Source organism: Megalops cyprinoides, chromosome 3 (assembly GCF_013368585.1).
Source record: "Megalops cyprinoides isolate fMegCyp1 chromosome 3, fMegCyp1.pri, whole genome shotgun sequence".
Lineage (NCBI taxonomy): Eukaryota > Metazoa > Chordata > Actinopteri > Elopiformes > Megalopidae > Megalops > Megalops cyprinoides.
Genome location: NC_050585.1, coordinates 34,860,725 through 34,882,968, shown reverse-complemented (window position 1 = coordinate 34,882,968; position 22,244 = coordinate 34,860,725). Strand labels below are relative to the sequence as shown.

The following is a 22,244-nucleotide window of genomic DNA, read 5'->3' as shown; positions in this document are numbered from 1 at the left end:
ACACACACAAGTGAAGTGAAATTGCATCTGTAATAAACAGGTTTCTTAAAAACACCATTATGTTTGCTACAAACAAGCATGCTCTTATGCGGAGCTGACAATCGGTTTCTCTCTCTCTCTGTCTTTATTCCCACACTCCTACATTGTTACTGCTTCAGTAAAGTGCATCTCTTTGATCTAAACCCCAGTTCACCAGGAACCCCCTGCTGGGGAAGGTGAGTCTCGGGGCAGCTGCAGTTTCACCTCCAGACCCTGACTGTCGGAGGCTTGCTGAGCGAGGGTCACGCAGGCGAGCAGGGAGGTATCTCCGTCACACATGTCCACGTCTCATTTAACCACTCTTGGACAAGAGGGTAGGACTGAGAGGTCCCAGAGCTAATCTTAATTCAGTTTGTTCCACTAAAGGAGAGAGTGTGCTGCACAATGCTAAAGGCTAGCATACACTGTTTGAGTACTACAATTATCAGAGAGGGGGAAGCACAGCTTCACCCAGAGAACAAGCTAGGCATACAAGCTGTGGAGAGGACTGGAGGTCTCTGGCTCAACAAAGCGAGACAAAGTTCCATGCCACAATGAAAGGGAGAGGACTAAGTCACTGAATGCATGTCTTTTTAACATGGAGGCAAGCCTGCCATCACCACCGCGTTTCAATTTACTCAGAGGAAAGCAACCTTTAGAATAAATGCAGAATGTCAGCCTTTGAATGTCAAGGCAATCTCTGCTATCCCTGGCTTCTCGTTCCTGTCCTCCTTTGAAGTCAAAACTCTGTGAGGGAGATTAGGATGAAAACATTCTGGGGGGTGGGGAGGGTTGATGGTTTTATCTGTCCGTCAGCCTATACCTGCACCTAAGCTGCAAGAGACCGATGTCAGTCATGCCAGGCGCTCCATTTAAAAATGTGGACTCGATGTCGAGATTGATATCTAATGTAATCACAATCTAATGTAATCACAGAGGTGCAGAAGGCAGAGTCAACAGCGTCCCTTCCCTGAGTCTGTGTCTCAGTTGTCATGGCACTCACATCAAAGTAATATCACCTGTACCCAACACCACAGCAGCTTTTAAATATCAGATCATGAGGTCTAACAAGGATGCCTTTTGCAGTCAGACCTTATATTCTATCAGCCTGTAGCCTTTTGCTGCATTTTACTTTGAACAGCTCTATGCTAATGGAAATGTCTGTATGCCTCCAAGTGTGCACTAATCAAGCCAATAATAAACGGTTCAAATGAGCACAACTTGGTGTTTCTTAGTAGAGACAGCAGCAAACAGTATTTCAGAGCATTCCAAGTCTTTTGTAAATTTCTTACAAAACCGCTGCTTTGAAAGCATTAGCAGTAATAGTACAGTGTTTCTGCCTCATCTGAAGCACAGAGTTTGAGCAGCAGCTCTGCCAGTCTCTCAAATGAGCATGGAGACATAAACTATGCAAGAAACAGATGTGTCAGCAATCCATGAACAGTCTGGCTGCTCTTTATATTTTCAGACAAACGCTGAAACAAATTAGGGTTTGAAAAAAAATTTTGCAAAAAATAACTGCGAAAGTGTTTAAAAAGTCATTCAAGTCTAAATGTTTATTACCAATATACATCATTCCTGAACCCTGAGCTCCTTACCATAAGCTCATGAAAGCAAATAGCTTCAAAATGAGAAATTCATTTCAAGCTGGGTGATGAACATCTGACGCGTGTCCTTCTGGAGCTCTCTGAGCCTCTGCTTGCCTGGTGCACTCTCTTGCCATCAGGGTGAATCACAGACACGAAAGAACACTTCCACCACTACCCGGGATTTGAGGGACAGAGGGTTTAAGAACACCCTTTCAAAGGCAAACGTGCTGAGATGAGGCAACAGTGCAGGTGCGCGGCTTCCGTTCTCAATGGCCTTTACAGAGGCTGGCTGGTGAACCCGGTACTCAGATGCCTGCGCTGCAGCCAGACAATAACCGAGTATCGAATCTTGCTCACAGCGCCTCCGGCACCCACCCACTCCTGGCTCTGTGTGAACCCACAGCGAGCAGTCAGGGCCAGACCTGACCCACAGAGCAAAGGAAAGCAGGGCAGCAGAAACTGGCAGGCAGCTGGATCGCCTGAAGCTGGTCATTAAACAAGGGAGAAAAACACAATTGTCCTTTCCATTCCCTAACTGTACTGAGGAGGAGATTGGACTCAGATGAACTCTACCAACCTCCTGAAGCCATGGACCCTCACAAACCCTCCACTGCCTGGCAGGCAGCCCTTCTTGACAAAGACCCTCTTTACCAAACGGAGCCCCTTATGTATCTCTGTGGGTCCTCTGGCAAGGTCAAGACAGATTCTGCCCCAGCACTAACCCTCAATCAGTTTTGGCTTTCAGTTAAATGGTCAGGGTTAGAACTGGGGCTGAGTTTACTAAACATTTGCAATTAGTTGAGGCACAGGATCCACCCCTGGCTCTGAAACAGAGAACAGAGATACCGACAGAGTACACTTAGATTCCTTTCACACACACACACACCCACACACCCTTGCGGATTCCAGCGTAGTTACTGCTGAGTCCACTCCTCTTCTTGCGATGGCGGTAGAGCCAGACACTGAACACCATGAGTATTAACCAGCAGGTGGCGCCGATGCCCGCAATGAAGGCCGGCTGCTTCACCACATCTGAGATCTGCTGAGACAGAGTGCCCGTTGGCTCCACCTTGCCCTCTGTCATGCGTCCCTCGGCATCTTAGGAGGAAGAAGAAAGTCACATGTGAGCAGGGCACATGGAGGAGAGAAGGCACACTGATACAGATAAAGAAATGGAGAGAGGTATAGAGGAGAGTAACAGACATGTTAAGAGAAATTGGAGAAACAGAGAACCACTCAGTCAGACAAAGAGGAAGACACATACTGAATTTTAAATAATAAGAGGATTGTATTCTACTTCATGGCATGAAACGTGTTATTACTGTCTGTCATATATTACAGCATGCAGAAGAGATAAAGTTACATCTTGCTTAAATTTCTTTGGTCAACATCTGGATGGAGGTACATACAAAAAGGCATTGATGTCTTTCTCTTTTCCCTTTCTCTCACACTCTTTACTCCTTTTATCCTCTACCTTTTTTTTCTCCATGTTCATCTACATAACTGCATCAATCAGTTGCCCTCCCTCAGAAACTCCTCCTTGACATCCTACTTTCTTTTTCATTTCTTTCTGTTTTTCATCTTTTCTTTTTTGGTCCACTTTGCAGCCACTTTAATCTTTCAAAGCAATAACACTCACCCTGAGGCAGAGAGTTTCCCCAAAGAGCTTCTGTTCACCCCTCGACAGTGAGTTCACAGTAAAGCATTGGGGTTTGCTCAGCAGGCAGAGAAATGTGGGATGCTAAGAGTGGAGAGTGGACTGTGATGAGAGCAGAGTGGAATGTGAAGAATGGAACGTAAAGTGTAGATAGCTGAGTGTTATTGTGGTCATTTGCTATAACGTACAGTGAAAGCTCCAGAAGAGTTGCCTGAGTGGGAATGCTTTGCACCTTTGGGCCAATGCACAGAATATGAACAGTTTTACACAAGAATATGAATATGAACATCTAGTGATCATGTGAAATAGAGACTGGGAGACTGAACCTGAATCACTGAAATGTTTGGCTAACCCTCTGCTCTGTCATGGTGCTTGGATGTGTGCGTGTGTGTGTGTGTGTGCGTGTGCGTGTGTGTGTGTGTGTGTGTGCGTGTGTGTGTGGCCGCTTGTGTTTTTATGCATGTCTATCGGTCTGGAACAATCAGAATGGCATGAATGAGATTCATTCAGATGAATACTGTATGTCTTGGATTTGCAGTACATTGTTATAAATAAAACAAATACCGTAATGAAACTTGTGCTTGACAGATTTTGACACTGATTTAAGTTACGTGGGACAAGTGATAGACACATTAATAAAAACTGTTTCCATTACAAAGGTGCCTTGTCATTTGTGCTTGCCAAATTGTGAAATTTAGCCCAATGCAGGATGGCACTGTAATTATATTTGATTACTCATTTAAAGACTAGCATTGAGAGATGAGGGAAAAGCAAGCTCAGGCGTGTAAGAGATGCCACGTACAGTGTCAGAGGTATAGAAAAACACACTCACCAACAGATACAGTGATACAAACAAATGCTTACATCCTTGGCTACTGTGAAAAAAACTAGTCACATCCATGGCTACAGTGACAACACAACTATTCACACAACGACACGTATCCAACGATGCAGTGTCTGGTTTTATCTGCCAGAATTCAGGAGCAGTGAAATGGACTGCCTTAATGGGGATGCTGTTGTGCAGGAGGTAAGAAGGGTAGCACCAAGGGGAAAGGGATTGGTGCAGTGACATCACTCCATTTCCCTGTAGGACAGAATGTGGGAAAAGTGTAAAAGGGAAGGACGTGTCCTTGCCCGATCCTCGCGCTCACCAAGTTGGAAGAAGGTAACGTCGCTCTTGACCCCTGGGCCAGCACCGTTGCTGGCGGCAACTTCTACACTGTAGCGGATCCCAGGGGACAGGCTGGGGATCAGCACTGAGAAGGTGGACCCGTCCACGGTGCGGTTGACATGGTAACGGCTTTCGTTCCCCAGGCACCAGATCTGGAGAGGGGGGGAAGAGGTTGAGAGACAAGACTGGATGCTGGGAGGTGGAGTCACTTCCTCAGCCCCTGAAATACCCAGCAGTCTTTGGGACATTCACTTCCTGTGCAAACGGCGTACGCTCTGAATTTAACAGTGGTTTGCTGGCGAGTTTCAGACATACTAAAAACCAATTAGTGAAAAGGTAACTATTCTGACTCTCTCAATAAATATTCTTCAATTTTTCCATGTCGAAATAAGCATGTAAAAAGCATAAGAATGAATAGGACTTCCTCCAGCAGGTGGCGATGAATTTCTGATTTATTTTCTTTTTCTTTACACATATACATACACAGACACATACATGCAGATGAACACACAAACATTTTATTGATTGATTTATTTTTACTTCTACCTCCAAAAGAGGAGAGTAAATCTTAGAGAGAGACAAAGAGAAAGAGACAGAGACAGACCCATGCACGCCTCTTGAATTTCAATCAATGCATGTTATTAAGCTGTTGCAGCCTGTGGAACTAATTCCAAGCTGCAGGAAATCACAGCTCAAGACAAATCACCCACCAGGATAAAGTGAACCACTGTTGATGTGGATACAAGGAATGGTCTCAGGGTGGCAGTGCGGCCTAGTGGTTAAGAAGCTGAGCACTGCTATCGGGGCACAGGCATTGTGCCTTTGGACAACATGCTTAACCTGAATCATTGCAAATAAACACTTTGCTGCATAAATGAATAATTAATAGATAGGACAGCAATGAACTTGATCCAGCAAAAGTAATTTCACTGAAAATTTCACTGGGTAAGTGTTCGCTAGAAAAATAAAGTAAAGTAAGAAACAGTAATGGTTAATGACTTAGGGTTTGTTTCAAGGTCTGACTACAACAAGGTCAACAGGTCCCCACTCTCTCAGCTTCTTGGTGGCTTGCAAAGTGTTTGTGGGCAAAACATGTCCAATGTAGATTATTCAGGGATGCAAAAGGCTGTAGGCAACATCACTGTTAGCTCCTGCTGCTGTACCACCGTCAGCGTTTCCCCATTCCCCCTTTCTCCCCTCCCCCCCTTTCACTCCCCGCTTATCCTCTCGCTGAGTGCTCAGTGTACACGCACACAGCGCAAAGAAACCGGGGGTGCTGCCATTACCTTGTACTCCTGGACCACCCCATTGCGTTCCTCCTCCGGTGGTGGTTGCCAGGCAACCAGGATGGCCGTCCCGTTCCCGCTGCCCTTCGTCACCGTGACGTCGCGAGGTGCAGCGCTGGGTGCTGAGACAGACAATGGGGCGGTGAGAAAAGCAGCAAACCACAGAAACAAACACCTGCTTTTCTTTCAATCTGTATCGGTCAAATGAACAGCACGAGTCAGTTATAATGTGCTCATTATAACAGCTTGCTTGTTCTTGCATCCTGTTTGTATGATCCTCTTGTCTGTCATCATCAAGAAATCTTAAATGAACGATGTTTGAAAACTTTGATTTCTTGCAATCGCCTCTCTGTGTTGTAATCTGCCAAGGAATCGGACAGATTCTACTTTTCAAGAGCATTACTCTACAGATTATTATATTGTGCAAATGATTGCCTTTATATAGCTCTGTGGGCTTTTGGTTAAAAAAAGAATTGCGAATACATATTTTACATTATTGTGTGTAACCGGAAATGATTGCGAAGCACTTATTACTGTTTACAGCATTGCAAGTTGATAAAAATGAATAATTACCATATTACAAAGCAGTTGAATACCTCTGTGGCTGCGTGGCAATAATTAAATTTAGTCAATTTCAATTATGCACTACATTCAGTGGTTAATCACACCCTTATTGAATGTACTGAAGGCGAGCATATCTACTCACCGGGGACTAAGTACCAAACATGGGCTCAGAAAATAATTGCCTCCACAATCTGTACGGCTCACACGTCTGTTCAGGGCACGACTCTTGCGAAATAGCAGTGCTCTCTCTGCAGTGCTCTCCCTCTCCTCACACACAACACACAAACAACCACACTCGTACTTGCTTTGAACTCCGGGTAACTCCCAAACCACACAGCCAGAACCACAATCATCACCCCACCCTAGAAACAATTAGCACAGCAAGATCTGAGGATTGTGCTCTGGTTTTTTCAACGTGTTCGAATCCCTTGTAATGGATTTCACAGCATCCCAATTACCAAACCCTCACCGAATACCACGCTGTAGCATCCTCCTCTATGACCACTGCCACCAGGCCACAGCGCTCCCCTTTAACTATTACAAGGCTATAAAACCATCCACACACCCTTCTATCTCACCACAACACCCGCCCCTACATAAGTACCACTGTACTCCACCCTGGTCCATGTCACCGCAATGCTCCACCCTTCCCTACTCTGATGCCATGACACACCGCCTTTCCCTATGCTACTACCGCAATACTCCAACCTTTCCTATACTACTACCATGCTACACCATCCTGACCTGTGCAGCAACAACCACGCAGAAACAGCAATGGACTTAGTTGAAGGTTATGACCTTGACCTTCAGGGCTCTGTTACTGTTACTGTACATGTCCAGCTACATTAATGTAAAAATGCAAGCTATTTAAGGTGTACAATGTAAAATGCTAAGCAAATAAATAACGTAATGTACTTTACCACAGTAACACCTGCCCCTGCCTCACTACAACATGCAATTACCTAGCATACCCAGCCAATCCAGTGCATTACACATTGTGAACCACTCAGTCTAGCACACTACACACTGTGCGTCAGTTAGTTTAATGTACTTTCCCTTTCTGGTTGTTTTTCTCTGAAAGGACAGCTTTAGACAGCAGGGATAAGATCAATTCCATTTTCTCAACTCACTCATGCTGCTCTTATTCGCCCGAGTTCACACCGGTTAATTCCAATTCATTTCCTCTCATGCAAACACCTGACCACATGACACTTCCAGTTCATGAATTTAAACAATTAATTAACTCCTGTGGATCAGCTGTTACACGTTACCAGGAATTGACATCAACACTCCTGTTATGAGAGTGAAGCGGCAGAAGCTACGCGGCCCGTCTCCACCATGCAAGGCTCTGCCATGCCCTCTCACCTTCCTCCAGCGTCCGGGCCACCTTCACCTCGCTGTCCGCGCCCTGGAACTCGTCAAAGAAAGGCCGCACCTTGAACTCGTAGGTGACCCCCTTCTTCAGCTGGGGCACAACGGCGCCGTCCTCGCCCGGCGTACGCACCTCAAACACACCCCACTGCCCGCGCGGCTGCCCCGCGTCTGGAGAAGCGCGATACAGGACCTTGTAGCCCTGGATGTACTGAGACTGCTGCTCCACCTGGAGATGAGATTAAGCACAACAGGCATTGCCACAAAATGAAAGTGAGGTGTCACTTTAGCACAGTAGAATTGCAAGGATGGTAATTTCCAAGAAGCAATAAATATAGACACGTCTCTACAAGAGCTGAATCTCAAACAGTAAAGTGTAGTGGAAACATTGCGGTCATGATGACGGTGGTTGTACAGGTATTCTTTTTCTGTTGTTGCTGATATTTACATGTTCCAAAACCAGTGGAATGAGAAAGCTTACTTCATTGTCACAAGTCTTCCTGATCTGTACCTGAGTACAGACAATCATACTGCCTGCCACATGCCAATCTCAATATTACAGCAACGATGCAACAACATCTTTAAATGGCTGGACAGTGTTTTGCTTTCTTTCCTCCATGTCAAACACAAACCACAGCTTAGTAAAATGGAAAACGGGCTCAGGAGCACAGTGGAAATATCTCAAGGAACAGGCCACTCAGACACCGTCCTCCTCTACTGCACTTGGCACAGAGGAGCTATTTACTGTCCGTGTCTGGGCTTCTGATTTAGCCCCCGACACGTGCGTCTCTCGGCCCATTCGTCACCCTGAGCTCGGCCTCCGGGGGAGAGGAACGAGCGTGCGCTTGTCAGCGCTTAAGGATTGTTTTACTCCTTCCTTCCAATAAAACTTCTCGGTCCAGGCGGTCTAGAGTAGGTTCTGCAGGGGTGTTCTATGAAAGAATGTGCAACCTGACAGGCAGCCCCCTCTCCTGCTCATACTCAAAAACACAGACCCTGGGGAGGCTGGAAAAATGCAGTACTGTGTTTTAACTAATGTTCAACAGTTAAAGAAAAGAGTCTGAGAGGGACCTCCGAACAACACCCGCATTGTCAAACTCAAGGGCCCTAGGGACATCTTGTGGGAAGCTTCTGTCGGCTTCCCCTGAATGTGTTCCCTTGCATTAGGTACCCTCTGAGGTTTCACATGCCTGATTAAATAACTCAGTCGTCGCAGCTAGGGGCAAACAATCGAAATGCGATCACTTTCACTCAGGTGGAGTGTCGTGGAAGATGAGGTGGATGTAACACCCAGAACACTCCTCTGTCTCCTAGGGGAAAAGGGGCCAAATTCCAGGGCTACACACAACTCAGTGCCCCCACTTTAACCAGCAGCGCTCAGTGAGGGTGAGACCAGTACAGGACCGCTGTGCACATCGTAAATCAGCCCTCCCAGCTCCTCGGCACATCACCACAGGCCCCTTGCTCCTCCTCTCTCTAAATGTGAAAGGCACTACTCCCAGAGTATGCTAGCCCTACATCTTTCTGTTCACCCCCTACATCATTTCAACAGCGGTGAGGTATTTTCACTTTTGGGGGCTATCCATCCAGACAGGCTCTTCTGCACTGGTTCTGGTGCTGTGGAGCCAGCTGAGGAGGAGGGCTTTCTTCCTGCAGGTTGGCCGGGAATGACCCTGGATACTCAGAGTGGGACATTTAACAGAGTCAGCAGCTGTCAGAGGTCCAGAATTCCACGATCCTCCATTCTAGAATCCAGGCTTTTGTAATGAAATTACAGACTCCAACCGCATGATACCGAACGACACAACCAGATTTTTTCTACAAAATAAATGTGTGGTTTTCCAGACTGATTTGCATAGCATGTACTTTACAATCACTCTTGCGCAGAGATTATCAAGGCTCTTGGCTGGAAAACTCTGGGTTCAAAGCTCTGAGTAAAAACTGCCGAGGACCAGACAGGTCACAGAAACCAGTGCAAAACCCAGCACTCACCGTCCACTGGACCCAAACAGAGGATGAGGACAGTATGGTGGGGTTGTGCAGATGGACCACAACGTCTCCAAGTTCTCTCTGGATCTGTTCATGGTCCACACCCTGACTGGTGGGTGGGGGGTCTGCAAGAACACCTCAGAGTTACACAGGGAGATTGCACCAGTTCCTCAGTACTGGTTCACATTATGTCAACATGGCACATTAGTGCTTCGGATAGTGATGCATTCACCTGTCTCTCACTCACACACACACACACACATACACAGGACAGCAACTGGGAAACTGCCAACTGCCAAGTGCCTAAATTTGTTAACTTATTCCTATGGTAACACTCACACAGAGTGGATGCAGGAGACCTTACTAGTTGAAAGAGTGGATAGAGAAACTGTGAACAAGTAAGGATGTAAGGGCGTACCTTGCGTCTTGACTGCATCGCTGATGGGACTTGGGTTGCTTAGGCCGTAGGCGTTGGCGGCCCGCACCAGGAAGAGGTAGACCGCACTGGGTTTCAGGTGCTGAAGAATGAAGGTCTCTGTCTTCACATGCTCTGCCAGGGTGACCCAGCTGCTGCCAGAGGCATGGCTGGGGAGCAGGAACAGGGAGACAGGGAAGGAACACAAGAGTCAGAGGGAAGGAAGTTCTAAAGACTTGAAACTGTCACTTGCTCTCTTCCTCTCTCTGTCTCTCTCTCTCTCTCTCTCTCTCTCTCTCTCTCTCTCTCATATTGACACACACACACACACACACACACACACACACACACAGAAGACACACATGCATGCACTCTTCCCTTCCTCTACCTCTCATTTCTCATCTATCCCCCTGTCCACCTCTCCTGCCATGCTTCCATCTCTCACCTGAAGGCCTCGATGATGTAAGAGGTGGGCGTGGCCCCGCTGCTGAGGTTGGGCTTCCAGGACAGGGTGACGGAGGTGTGGCTAACGTCGGTCACCTCAGGCTTGGAGGGAGCACTGGGAATCAGGTTGGGGTCCGTTGGTCTGCCAGGCTGCACGGCTACTCCGAACTCTGAAAGGAAGTGGAGACATAGATCAAGAGGAGGAAAGAGGGTGAGACAAAGCCATCACAGAGAAAACAGGGGAAAGGTAAAAAAAAGAACGGAACAGGTTCAGAAACACAGACAATGGGTTTATTGGTGTCAAAAGTTATTTGTCTCAAAAGACGTTCAAAGCTATGTCTGAACATTTTCACAGAAGAAAAATGCAACCTGTCATTGATGTTGCTGTTACGTCACTGTACACTGTAAATTCAGGGCTTCGCAGTGCAGCAGCATGAAAGTATGTGTGTGTGTGTGTGCGCGTGCGTGTGTGTGACCACGTGCATGAGTGCATGCATGCATGTGTGTTTGTTTGTGTCTGTGTGTGTGTGCATGTGTGCATGTCTGTGTGTGTCTGTGTGTGCGCGCACGTGTGTGTGTGCAGCAGTTGTACAACTGTGAGGAGAAAAAAGCCATTCCGTCTGATAGGCCTTTTCATTCTGTTGTCGTTAAAAAAATAGGTCCCCCCCTGCTTCCATCCCTTGCTGAGAATGGCCTGCTGTCTTACCTTTAACCTCCAGGTACGCCTTCCAGGACGCCTCCCCACTGGGGTTTGAGGCGATGCAGGTGTACACACCTGTGTCCACCAGCTGAAGGGAAGGAGAGGGGAGGAGGTGGAGAAAGACAAACAGAGTGAAGGTCCTGGAGAAGCAGTCACAACACATCTCCTCCACATTTGACATGGCATGAATGCATAACCACCTGACCACTCTCCCCACTATGACCAGGCACACGGCTTTGTGTTTTATGTGTTGACCGCTCCTGCACTGGGTCTTAAAGTATGAATCTCTCTGAAGAATGAAAATATAATATATCATTGGAGATGCTGGTAAAGAAGGGAAACTGAACTGCATCAAATCTGGGGACAAGGACAGTGAAAGGCCACACACTGAAATATTACCTGCAAGATGGAAAGGACCTTCATAAGAGCGCAGTCTTATCCCCTTTCCCTAACAGCTGCTCCAAATGAACAAGACAGCGGTACTTTCACTATTTCTATGGACAAAACTGGTGAGGTGAGTGAAATGATATGAACTAGGCAGACCTGAATGTGTGCTGTATCCTTGCATGTAAGGACTGTCTAATGATGATTAAGGTTGTGAGTGCATTGTATGAGGGCTGTGAGAGGATAGCTTCGTTTGAAGGTTATGTACAGGTTGAGTGTATGTGGTGTGAGGCTTGTGTGTGCTGTATGTTGTACGTAGCTTGTATGAGGGCTGTGTGTAGGTTGTGTTTAGATTCCGTGACAGCTGTGCGAGGGTATAGTTATGATGATGCGTGTGGGGGATGACGCCCGCCTGCACCTTGGCGTAGCGGATCTGCAGAGCGCCTGAGTCTTGCTGTTTGATGCGGGGGTCATTGGTTGACACCAGTGAACCATCCTTCTTCCACAAGATGGTTGGGGTAGGAGACCCTGTCGCCAGGCAACTCAGAACAACCGTCCCATCCACAGACACCACCTGGTTAACTGGGCCTTGCTGGATCACTGGAGGGGGGCGGTCTGATACCACTGGCCAGAGAGAGAAAAAAGTATATGAAACAGCTGAATCAAGCAAAGGACAACAGAGATTAAAGAAAAAAAAGAGACAGACTGAGAGAGTGAGGGAAAGATGTGCAAGGAAATGAAGGAGAGAAAGCCAGAGGACGGAAAAAGTGATGCTGAGAAGAGAAATGGTAGGAAACAAAGAGGGGAGATGACAAAAGGGAAAGAAGCATGAATGTGTATGTGTATGTGTGTACGTTTGTGTGTGTGTGTGTGTGCGTGTGTGTGTATGTGTGTGTGTAGGGACGGGAAATTCTAATATAAAATCTGATTCTCACAAACTGAAGCTAATTTTTTAATCATTCGGCTGCGTGCTCAGACCTCAGGCAAACAATGCAGTGCTAAGCCAAATCCCCATTCTGGTGAATGACATCGTTTTCCTTATACCAGAGTGATGTGGTATGAGCACACTGCAAATGAGCGATTTGGAATCGGGATGTTTAAAAAAGAAAACCTGAAAATACCTGGAGGCAGTGTCTGTGTGAGTTAAACAACATGCAGGGAATGATGGGAGAATGGGCGTCTCATACAGATTGAATCAAACACTCTACACCACTCCTCTTTTCCTCCCATTAAGTACCATTGAGAGTGCATCAAGAGTGAAACTCATGTCTCTGCTAGAGATTACCATCTTTATTAACATTACAATTACAGCAGCATTACTGATAACCAAGAGCTTTCGGTACTGCGAGCTGAGGAGAGAGCAGAGATGTGTGTGTGTTTCAACTGCAGGCAATTAGATTAATAAAGTCCATAAATTATGCGATGAAAACACACATGTAATTTATATAGACTAGGCTGTGGTCCTCCCGACTTCTGTCGCTGGTGAAGGTGTAATTGCTTTACAGGCCCCAAGGGCATATTCTTCCTTTTAATTCGGTTTTTAATAACAGCTATTATTGCGATCCATCTCTGCTTTCACCAGCCTCTCCATGGCATTCTGCGAGAGCATCTCCGGCAGCGTTGGTGGGGAGGGAAGGGGAGGGAGCAAGGACACTGGGGCGGCAACCTTGTGTTCTGTCACTATGGGAACGACAGGTGCTGAGCCAACAGGAAGTCTGTGCCTGAGGGCTACTGTATTCATTCCAACAACAATTAGGAGCCAAACCCAACTCCAGCAACAGCCAAATCCAACAGCACTCAGGGGAAACCACCTGGCTGCTTTCCCACACAACTGAACACCTGGTCAGAATTATTCATTGGCTTAGAACAGCGCAAACATCCAAGACACCTCTGCTTGAAAGCGCATTTCCAGTGCTCCCCTCCCCCGGATTTAGGCATTCAGAAATGCAGGTCCTGATGACACCTCCTACAGGGGTATGGCTCAGGGTCTTTGTCCCCTTTCTCACCGTCGGAGACCTCCAGTAAGGCCTTGGTAATGACGCTCCCTGCGATGTTGAGGGCCTGGCAGCTGTAGAAGCCCCTGTCCGAGCGCTGGACATCCATGATGGTGAGGTCGCCCGTCTGGGAGACGGAGAAGCGGCTGGAGGGCTGTGGCGGCTGGTAGGAGAAGAGCAGGTTCTGGAGGATAAAGGAGAGCGGGTTAAATTGTGGGTAAGGTGGGTCTGAAGGTGCTGTATCCTGCGTCAACCTGCAGGAGGTGACTGACTGGGTAGGTGACCGATTCCATTATACGGGTTAAGACACATGTGACATAAACTACGGCTCACCTGGCTGCCCTCTCTCTGCCAGAAGATGGCAGGCTGGGGGTTCCCTGTTGCCTCGCACTGGAAGGTGACTGTCCGCCCCGTCGCCACCACCTGGTTCCGAGGCCGCACCACAAACACTGGAGGCACTGTTTGGTTGGAGAGGGTCAAGTCAGAAAAGAAAGAAAAACTATCGTGGAAAATCTACTGAGACAAACAGTATAATAATCAGTCAACATACTGAGACATGTCCTGTTACTAAAAGTGTCCTATTTCTAAAGTCAAAGGAATGTTATGACAAAATCATCTGCACACCTCTGCATGTAAAGCCAATGTGTAATACTAACCGGGTCCTTGCCGCATTGCGTTCTAACTGGGCCAGAGGAGGAATGTTTATGCCCTCCAATATCATATAACACATCAAACTATCACATAACACCCCAAGTATCCAGCGCATAATATACACATTATACACTTTTAATTCATATGCGGCACTTTAAAATTTACTTCGAAAGACCAAATGGAATGTTTGAAAATAAATCCATCCACACAAGTAAGAAGAAAAAAATATTTGGTTTACCTTGGTAGCTCAGACAGAGCTTTTTTTTACCCTTTAATGCCCTTGGTGTTGCTGGTGGCTTTGATAAATAAAACATGAACACTCATTGGTGGAGATGGAGGGAGGTGATGAAGGATGGGAGGGTTTCTGACAACGTCTTGCTGTGGCCAATGTGGTGAACAGGTGAAGAATGACAGTTTGACTTACCAGACACAACTACAAGAAAAAAAAACACAGAACACAAAAACAATGAATGAGTAAATGCATAAATAAACTGCATGATACAAGACATCAAAACAGAAAAGGAACACAACAGATACCAATCCAATATTCACGAGGAACACCGCATGTCAATGAACTGATGTGAGCTACTGATACTCTACAGTGCTCAATCAAGGTCTCCAGGCAGACAATATCTACAGTACAATGATAACAAGGTGTAGGGCTCTCTCTCTCACACATTCTCTCACACTCTGTCACACACACACAGACACAGACACAGACACACACACACACGCACGCACACACACACACTCACACACACACACACACACACAACAACAACAACAACCAGGGGATGGCTACCTGTAACTCTAACAAAAAACAGCATTTCTGTCTCACTTCCTGATTGTGATTTACAATCACTTATCTTACACCTCTTTAATGAAAAGCTCCTACAGGAACCATGGATCGGTTGTGACTGTTGAAAAGGAAATGCCCTGGAATTGTGGCCTACGGCATGCAAAGCAGGACAATCTGCGTTTACTGTGTTAGCAAACACGACTCGGAGCAAACAGAGATCAAAGCGTTCCACGAAGTCTAATTTTCCGCTCAGGGAGAGGTGACAGAGCCTGATATATGCCAAACTGATGAGGTTAACAGTGACTGGGATTACAGGTAATAGTGCCGATGATTGCAGCTGGATCACTGAGTCATGCAGGGAGTGCTGCATTCATCGGCTTTGGCTGTGGAGGGGACGTGAGGCGAATGTTAATGGTCACTCTCTGCTCGTAAATCTCTCCTCAACAAACCGCTTACTTTATCTAACTGACACAGTTCAACGGTTTCCCACAGGTACATTAAAGCTGTCGGTGAAGTCAGAAACCCCGCCCCTTCCCCGCCCATCCTCATCAATCATTCGCCACTCCTGTGTAGGCGCGTGCACACACCTGTCACTCAAATTCTGGATTATAGCTATACCTATAGCTATTGAGTATACACTATAGTTATATACTCACCTGAAGGACACCTTACAGGGGAATGACAGCAGTTTAGCGAGTGGCTAACTTATGCATTGGGGATTTGGATAGAGTGACCTGCCCGCAATGGCTGACAGCTGAAGCGCAGTAAACTGCACCACATGAATTTGGTTTATTTAAGGAAGGACAAAGGAGTCTGTGGAGAGTCTCACTAAGTGCACCTTCCTGTAAATATATCCCACCCGCTACTAACCCACCCGTTCCCCTGACGCCTGACACCCGGCCTCCGTCAGAGTGACATCAGCATAAACATTACACAAGTAACAGGAGAAAAGACGTGGTAACAAACATCAGGGGCATCTACGCGAGGGCAAGAATGAGGAAAGTGAAAAGGGTGATGATCACACCCTCCGTTTTGGGGAGGGAGGGAGTAACCGGGGGGGGGTGGCATTTTTCAATCTGCCTGCATCCACCATTACAGGGGCTTGTTTTCGGAGAGAGACTTGATTAATATGTGAGGAGCGGACATCAAAGAGCTCAGGGATCCCATTCTGCTGCCTGCACAGTCAGTGTAGCCCCTGTCGCTGTTTCGCTCTCTTGTTTTGGCAGCTCCCGCCAGCCCATTCCATCCCTGTTTTACTAGCACAGCCCTGGGAAAATCACCAGTCGCTTTCTCAAGACAATAAATATTTCTAACACAAAATCAAAATTAACAGCAGACTGAAACCTTCCCACAGTATTTGGATGGGTTTTCAAATATTGATCTTTGTGTTTAGACTCTTAACTTAGGATTTCTTGATAATGTGAACTATACTGTTCATTGGAGCCTGTATTTGCTTAGGCAAACACAGGGGAGCTCCCATAGCTTAAATAAAGGTATGCATTAATAAGTTAAAAATAGCACACTACAAAAAACAGACAGGTCCACCATCCTCTGTGTGAGAATTTCATTGAAATAATCTGATGTAGTGTTGTAACAGACCTGGTAAAATAGAGTTCTGCAATAAATATCAGTCCTTTCAACCTTTCAATTTGATTTTTTACATAACAAAAGGTATCATCAAAATGCACACTTTCGTATTATAAATATTCTCTGTGTGAGTAGGTTTTGGTAATTCTCAGTCAAGAGATTTTGCTGAATTATTTTATTCAGTCTTATAGTGGATTTCAACGACACAAAAGAAAATATTGAGCTCAGTAATAAATCTAATTTTATTCAACTCCTTGGTATTAATTTGAAAAGGTTTACTCTTGTAAAACACGACTCACTGTGGAACTGTACCGTATGACATTTAGCGCTGTTTCACTGGGGTGCCTAAATGCATGAATTAACGTGATGCAATAAACGTAATGCATAAACATATGCATCAGTGGGGGGGCTGTGATAAAAAGAGAGATGAACACAGATGTAGCTGTAACTGAGTTCATGGGTCAGTGCAGGCAGAGTGAAGGGCCAAGATATGTGTGTGTGTGTGTGTGTGTGTGTGTGCGTGTGTATGCAAGCATGTGAAAGAGAGAGAGAGTCTTTGAGTTTGTGGGTGTCTGCATCTGTGTGAATCGAAATGTACACGCAGTATTGCAAGAATATGACTGGTAATATGGTGTTTATAATAGGTTGTGTATAGCAGAGTTAGGGTGTTTATAGTACGGTGAGGAACTTTTTGTAGTAGAGTTAGGATTTTGACGGCAGTGTAAGGGAGTGTGTATCAGAGTTAGAATGCTTTCAGCAGAGTTAGGGTTTTGGTGGCAGGGTAAGGGTGCACATAACAGTGAGTTCAGGTCTATGCAGCAGGGTAAGGGGATGTGTAGCAGAGGTAGAGTGATTGTCACAGCGTGAAGGTCTGTGTAATGGGGAAAGGGTGTCTACAGCAGAACTAGCATGTTTGTAGCAGGGTGAGGGTGCATGTAAAAGGGATAAGCCTCATCCCAGGAAACCAGTTCAAAGGAGCATTAAACCCTAGAGACTCTCCAGGGTGCAGGTTCTGGTAATGACTGGAGATGACAGATTTACAGTGAAACTGAGGCAATGGCAACTGTCCTGTTAAAAATCTGGAGCTCGAAAACAGAAATACTGGTCAGAGACAGGAAAAGTCAGTGATGTCGTGGAGTGTTTTGAAAGAGAATAATTCCTCTGAGAAAACAATTAGGATTACTTCCAGGTGTCACAGACCAGCTTTGCTGAAGAAAGAAGCTAGTCATCCATTGTTTCATACCCTGTGTGTTCAAAGAGACATGAGCCTTGTATTTAATTATTTTAATGTCAGTTGAAACTGGGCATATGTGTATCTATGTGTGTGTGTGTGTGTGTGTGTGTGTGTGTGTTTGTGTGTGTATCCAAGAGGGGAAAGAGTGAAGCTGTAATCAGTGAATCATTACAAGATATTGGAATCCCTCTCTTTTTTGATCTTTCTGACCATTCAGATTCAGAAGTGGTCTGTGCAGATTGACGGCTGAAGAATTTACAAAAAGCAAAATGCCTGACAAAAGCGTTCACTGAATTCTCTGTGCCTCTACTCCTGTCATCTTATCAGGAAGATCTGATGGTACAAGTATCACTCCATGTGAGATAGCATATTTGTCAGACAGAAATTTTGTTATGTCTCCTTTCCTCAGGGGGCAATCTATTCCTCTCATTCCTTCCTCTCCTCCCCTCCCCTCTCATGTCCCAGCTGGTTAGCGCCAGGTAAGATCAGCATGGGAAATGAAAGTATAAAACGACAGAGAGGGAGAGATAGCAGAGAGTGAAACGCACTACCTGGATGCTCCCTTCCTCCAATTCCCCCCACCCCCTGTCTTCTTTCTTTCCCCCGTTCAGGCTCTGAAATTACCCCACTTCTCTCTCCTTCCCGGGTCCTGGAGCTAGTCTGTAATTAGAAACGTGCCATTTCCCGGCGTGGGGCTGAGGGCACAACGTCTTTAATTACACCGTGCCCCTCCACGTCTCCCTGTCTTTGTGTCCCTGGAGAAGGGTGGGGGGTGCAGAGGAAACGGGTTCTGAAAGGGAGGCTCTGTCTATATAGACCCTCATAAAACCGTCACTAAAAATGTGTTCCCAATCATTCCCTGGCATTCCTTGAGAGAGGAGACCATTCTTCGCCTGACCATCGGCCCTCCCCTGACCGCCAACCAGCAGAGGCCACTTCCTGCTACCTCCTGACACAGCTCTCTAAGACCACTCATCTTAGAGTCTCAGACAAAATAGACTCAGCTGGAATACATTCACACCCATCGCTCACGCTTCACTGGTGCTCTTGAGCTGTAGTTCAGTGTGTTAGTTCAGAGGCTAAGGTGACTTGTATAACAAGAAGGTGTGAAATATGTGGGGTGGGGGTAGGGGAGAGGCAAGCAGGGGGTGGCTGGTTTAGGGGACAGCTTTGTGCCATTTATCAGTGCTCCACGTCTGGTCCAAAGAGACCAAGTCCCTTTAGAACAATCTTCATCTTCTCCACATTCTGGAAACTTCCATTAAGCCAGGTGTCTGAGTGACATGTGTGCACTTGGACGCTTTGAGGAGATGGGCAAGAGCCTTATACAGGAGGAAGAAGGGAGCACTCATACCGTGAACGGTCAGAGTGGCCGACGCCTCCGCCTTGCCCACCATGTTCTCCGCTACACAGGTGTAGGAGCCCACATCGGCGGGGATCACGCGGCGCAAGTTAAGGGTGTGGTCTTCTCGGATTTCATACCTGTGGTGGCAGGACATTAGCATACATACATGCAAACAGAAAAAAAAATATGCGCAAAAAGGAAGCATTGTGTGAGAACAGCACCACAAGTAAATCAAGGACCAGCTTATTATTGTTACAAGAATCATATCTTTCTCCGCGATAATTTTGTTCCATGAACCTGTTTGTTTTTGCTTTAATTCAGACTTGTATGTAGAAAGCACAGACAGGTACATCATTTCCAAAGGTCACCCAAATGACAGAGAAGAAAGGGCGCCTCCTACCTCCCTTTGGGCAGATCCCCATCCTCCTTCCTCCAGCGGACCGTGGGAATGGGGTCCCCCCTTGCCTCGCAGCGAAACTCCGCACTCCCCTCCACCAGCACCACACGGCTACTGGGCCTCTTCGTGAAAGTGGGACGTTCTGCACACAGACATAGCTCTGTCACCACCGACATCATCTCCTCCATCCTCATCTGGTCACAGAACTGCTACTGGGTTTATCACCAGCAGGGCTTACTGCACTGGTGACATTAGAGACCCTTCACACTGGTCTCATTTGAAATGTCTAAGAATTCCCAGTGTAACTTCTGGAGGTCACTGGAGGTAACCCCCTCGTCTCCAAAATCACAGCTAGCACTGGAGTTCAGAAGTTAGAGAAAATATTTAGAAAAGTAATCCCTGATATGCATCTAAGTGACCCGATACTTAAACCCCACTCCTTCCCCCCGTCGCTAAGTCAGAAGTCAGAAGATACAAATCTTAGTGACTTCCCTTAACGTCCGGCTGAAACACACACACACATACACACACACACACACACACACCACAGCTTCACCCCCAGCAACATTTCACAGACTTTCTCGGCTCCTCTAACTCGCTCATGTTTTGTGTTTTAATGCCTCCCTGGGATCTGAAATTCCACAGCTCTGCATATTTTAGGTCCCACAAAATACATGGCAAAAAGGCCTTAATAAAACCTTTTGGGTTGTTAAAGTCAGAACATTTATTCACACAGCTCCCAACAGACCCATTTCTGCTGACCTGTTTCTTCCATCAGCATTATTATTCTATTAGCATTATATATTTTTATTCGCCTTTATAAATATCTGGGCTCTGGTGCCGGCCCCCACTGGATCATGTGATAAGGAGTCTGGACAGACAGGATGTGGAGCATGAGAAGTAGGGGGCCAGGGGGTCAGTGGTCTGGTGGCTGCCGTGACACTGGGCAGTTGAACTGCGGGTCAGGGGCAGACTACATGGGGGGGGGGGCTGGGATACTGGCAGAGTCCATATGCAGATGTGAGACAAAGAGCTGGTCTTGTGTAATAGTGCTGGTCCCCCCTCTCCCCCCCAGCACTCTTTTTATGAGGGAATATAAACATAAACAAAAACACAGACAAACATTGCTGGAGATATACAGACATACAGACGTATCATTGGGGACAAGTGGCAAAAAGAAAAAGAGAGGAAGAAGATTTCTAGAGACAATGAAAACAAGCAGAAGGATCAAGATCACCAAGGACACACAGGCAGACAAGAGGATACCTGGAGGCACACAGACAGGGTGATAGACTGGATGTACGTAATACAGAGGCACAAGAAGACGAAAAAAGGTTCAGGGCTTACCCATGACGGTCAGCTCTGCGGTCTCGCTGTCCCTCTCTCCCACCATGTTGGTCCCCACACACACGTATTTCCCCGCGTCGCTCTTCCTCACGTTTGTGATCATCAGCTTCCCGCCTCGGATCTGCGAGACAGAATGAGCAGAGGAAGAAGAGGAAGAACAGAATGAATGGGAGGAAGATACAATGAATTGCAGTAAAAACCAGTGCTAAGTGTCCAATAAGGTCTACACAGTAGAGGTGCAAAGTGCCAATTTGAATGAGTTACCTTTACCATAACTATCAAGTGCCCAACCTGCAAGTTGAGGGATTTTACTATCAAGAAAATGACTTCAGTGGAATTAGTATCCTCCAAAACCTTTGGGTTTTGAAGACTTCAGCGGCCAGATCCAGGAAACTGTGCCTGACAACCATTTTTGTCCTTCGCAAGTGGACAGAAAGAAGAAACAGTTAACAAGCTTTAACGTTTAAAAGCAAATTATTCCTACATTCCCAGCTGCTCCTGCTGCTTGGCAGCACTGTACCTGACAAGTTTATTCCGCTCCGTCTGTCAGCTTATACGTCCTCAGGCTAGACCAAGCCAAGTTCACTACTTTCAACCTGCACGGCCGCACTACCCTCAGGCACCACCGGGGGCACTATACAACAAGTTACATAAGCTGTGAAGTCATTTGCATGATCTCAGCAGTTGCACTCAAAGTAAACAACCTCAGAGCATCAGTCCATTAGGAAAGAATGAGTGCTTGAGTACCATCAAACCAATCTTAAAGGAGCGTTTACCTCCCTGCAAAATTAAGACAGGGGAGCCAGGCCAGATGAGTATCTGTTTCAACTGGGGCATAGCTGTCATTTTCTAGTGCTTCCATTACAGGACAGGTGAGGCACTTTGTTCTCAGGCACTCGAGAGACATTATCATGACCCACTGTCTCCCAGCAGCCCCTGTGTTCCTGCCCTGTCAGTCATGACCAGGACAACAATGGCAGCACTGCAGACAGATACTCCAGAGGATTAAGGGTCTGCATAAACATATCGACCAACTAACACCACCTTTAGCCGCAACCCTGTAACAGACACTGTCATTAACGAATTTGTGTGTGAGTATTAGAGGTGGTGTCAATGGGAGGGCACTTCACACTGGAATGTAACAAAATAAAGGGACAAGTACCAAGGTGTCCTTCACACAGGTTGTAATGTGACACGTGAGAGACAGAGACAGAGAGAGTGTGAGTGTGTGTGTGTGAAAATCGGTCCCAGTATTACAGCCAATCAGCCCTCTGGAAGACTTATAGACCCCTCCCCCCTCCG

General features: G+C 46.5%; 1 protein-coding gene across 2 annotated transcripts in view; it reads right to left on the bottom strand.

Moving 5' to 3' along the window:
- The window catches only part of LOC118774221 (roundabout homolog 1-like), a 121,854-nt gene that overhangs the window by 10,989 nt on the left and 88,621 nt on the right, over window positions 1–22,244 (bottom strand). The window contains exons 4-18 of one of the 2 annotated variants that reach the window (XM_036523399.1): window positions 20,943–21,063; window positions 19,599–19,737; window positions 19,208–19,335; window positions 14,658–14,666; window positions 13,916–14,040; window positions 13,595–13,766; window positions 12,007–12,212; window positions 11,211–11,292; window positions 10,506–10,674; window positions 10,064–10,230; window positions 9,649–9,770; window positions 7,651–7,885; window positions 5,722–5,843; window positions 4,416–4,587; window positions 2,502–2,705 (exon numbers count right to left, since the gene is read on the bottom strand). In XM_036523399.1, coding sequence (XP_036379292.1) covers window positions 2,502–2,705; window positions 4,416–4,587; window positions 5,722–5,843; window positions 7,651–7,885; window positions 9,649–9,770; window positions 10,064–10,230; window positions 10,506–10,674; window positions 11,211–11,292; window positions 12,007–12,212; window positions 13,595–13,766; window positions 13,916–14,040; window positions 14,658–14,666; window positions 19,208–19,335; window positions 19,599–19,737; window positions 20,943–21,063 — 2,173 coding nt within the window. The remainder of the gene's footprint in view (window positions 1–2,501; window positions 2,706–4,415; window positions 4,588–5,721; window positions 5,844–7,650; window positions 7,886–9,648; window positions 9,771–10,063; window positions 10,231–10,505; window positions 10,675–11,210; window positions 11,293–12,006; window positions 12,213–13,594; window positions 13,767–13,915; window positions 14,041–14,657; window positions 14,667–19,207; window positions 19,336–19,598; window positions 19,738–20,942; window positions 21,064–22,244) is intronic. The other variant, XM_036523400.1, reaches the window with a different exon arrangement.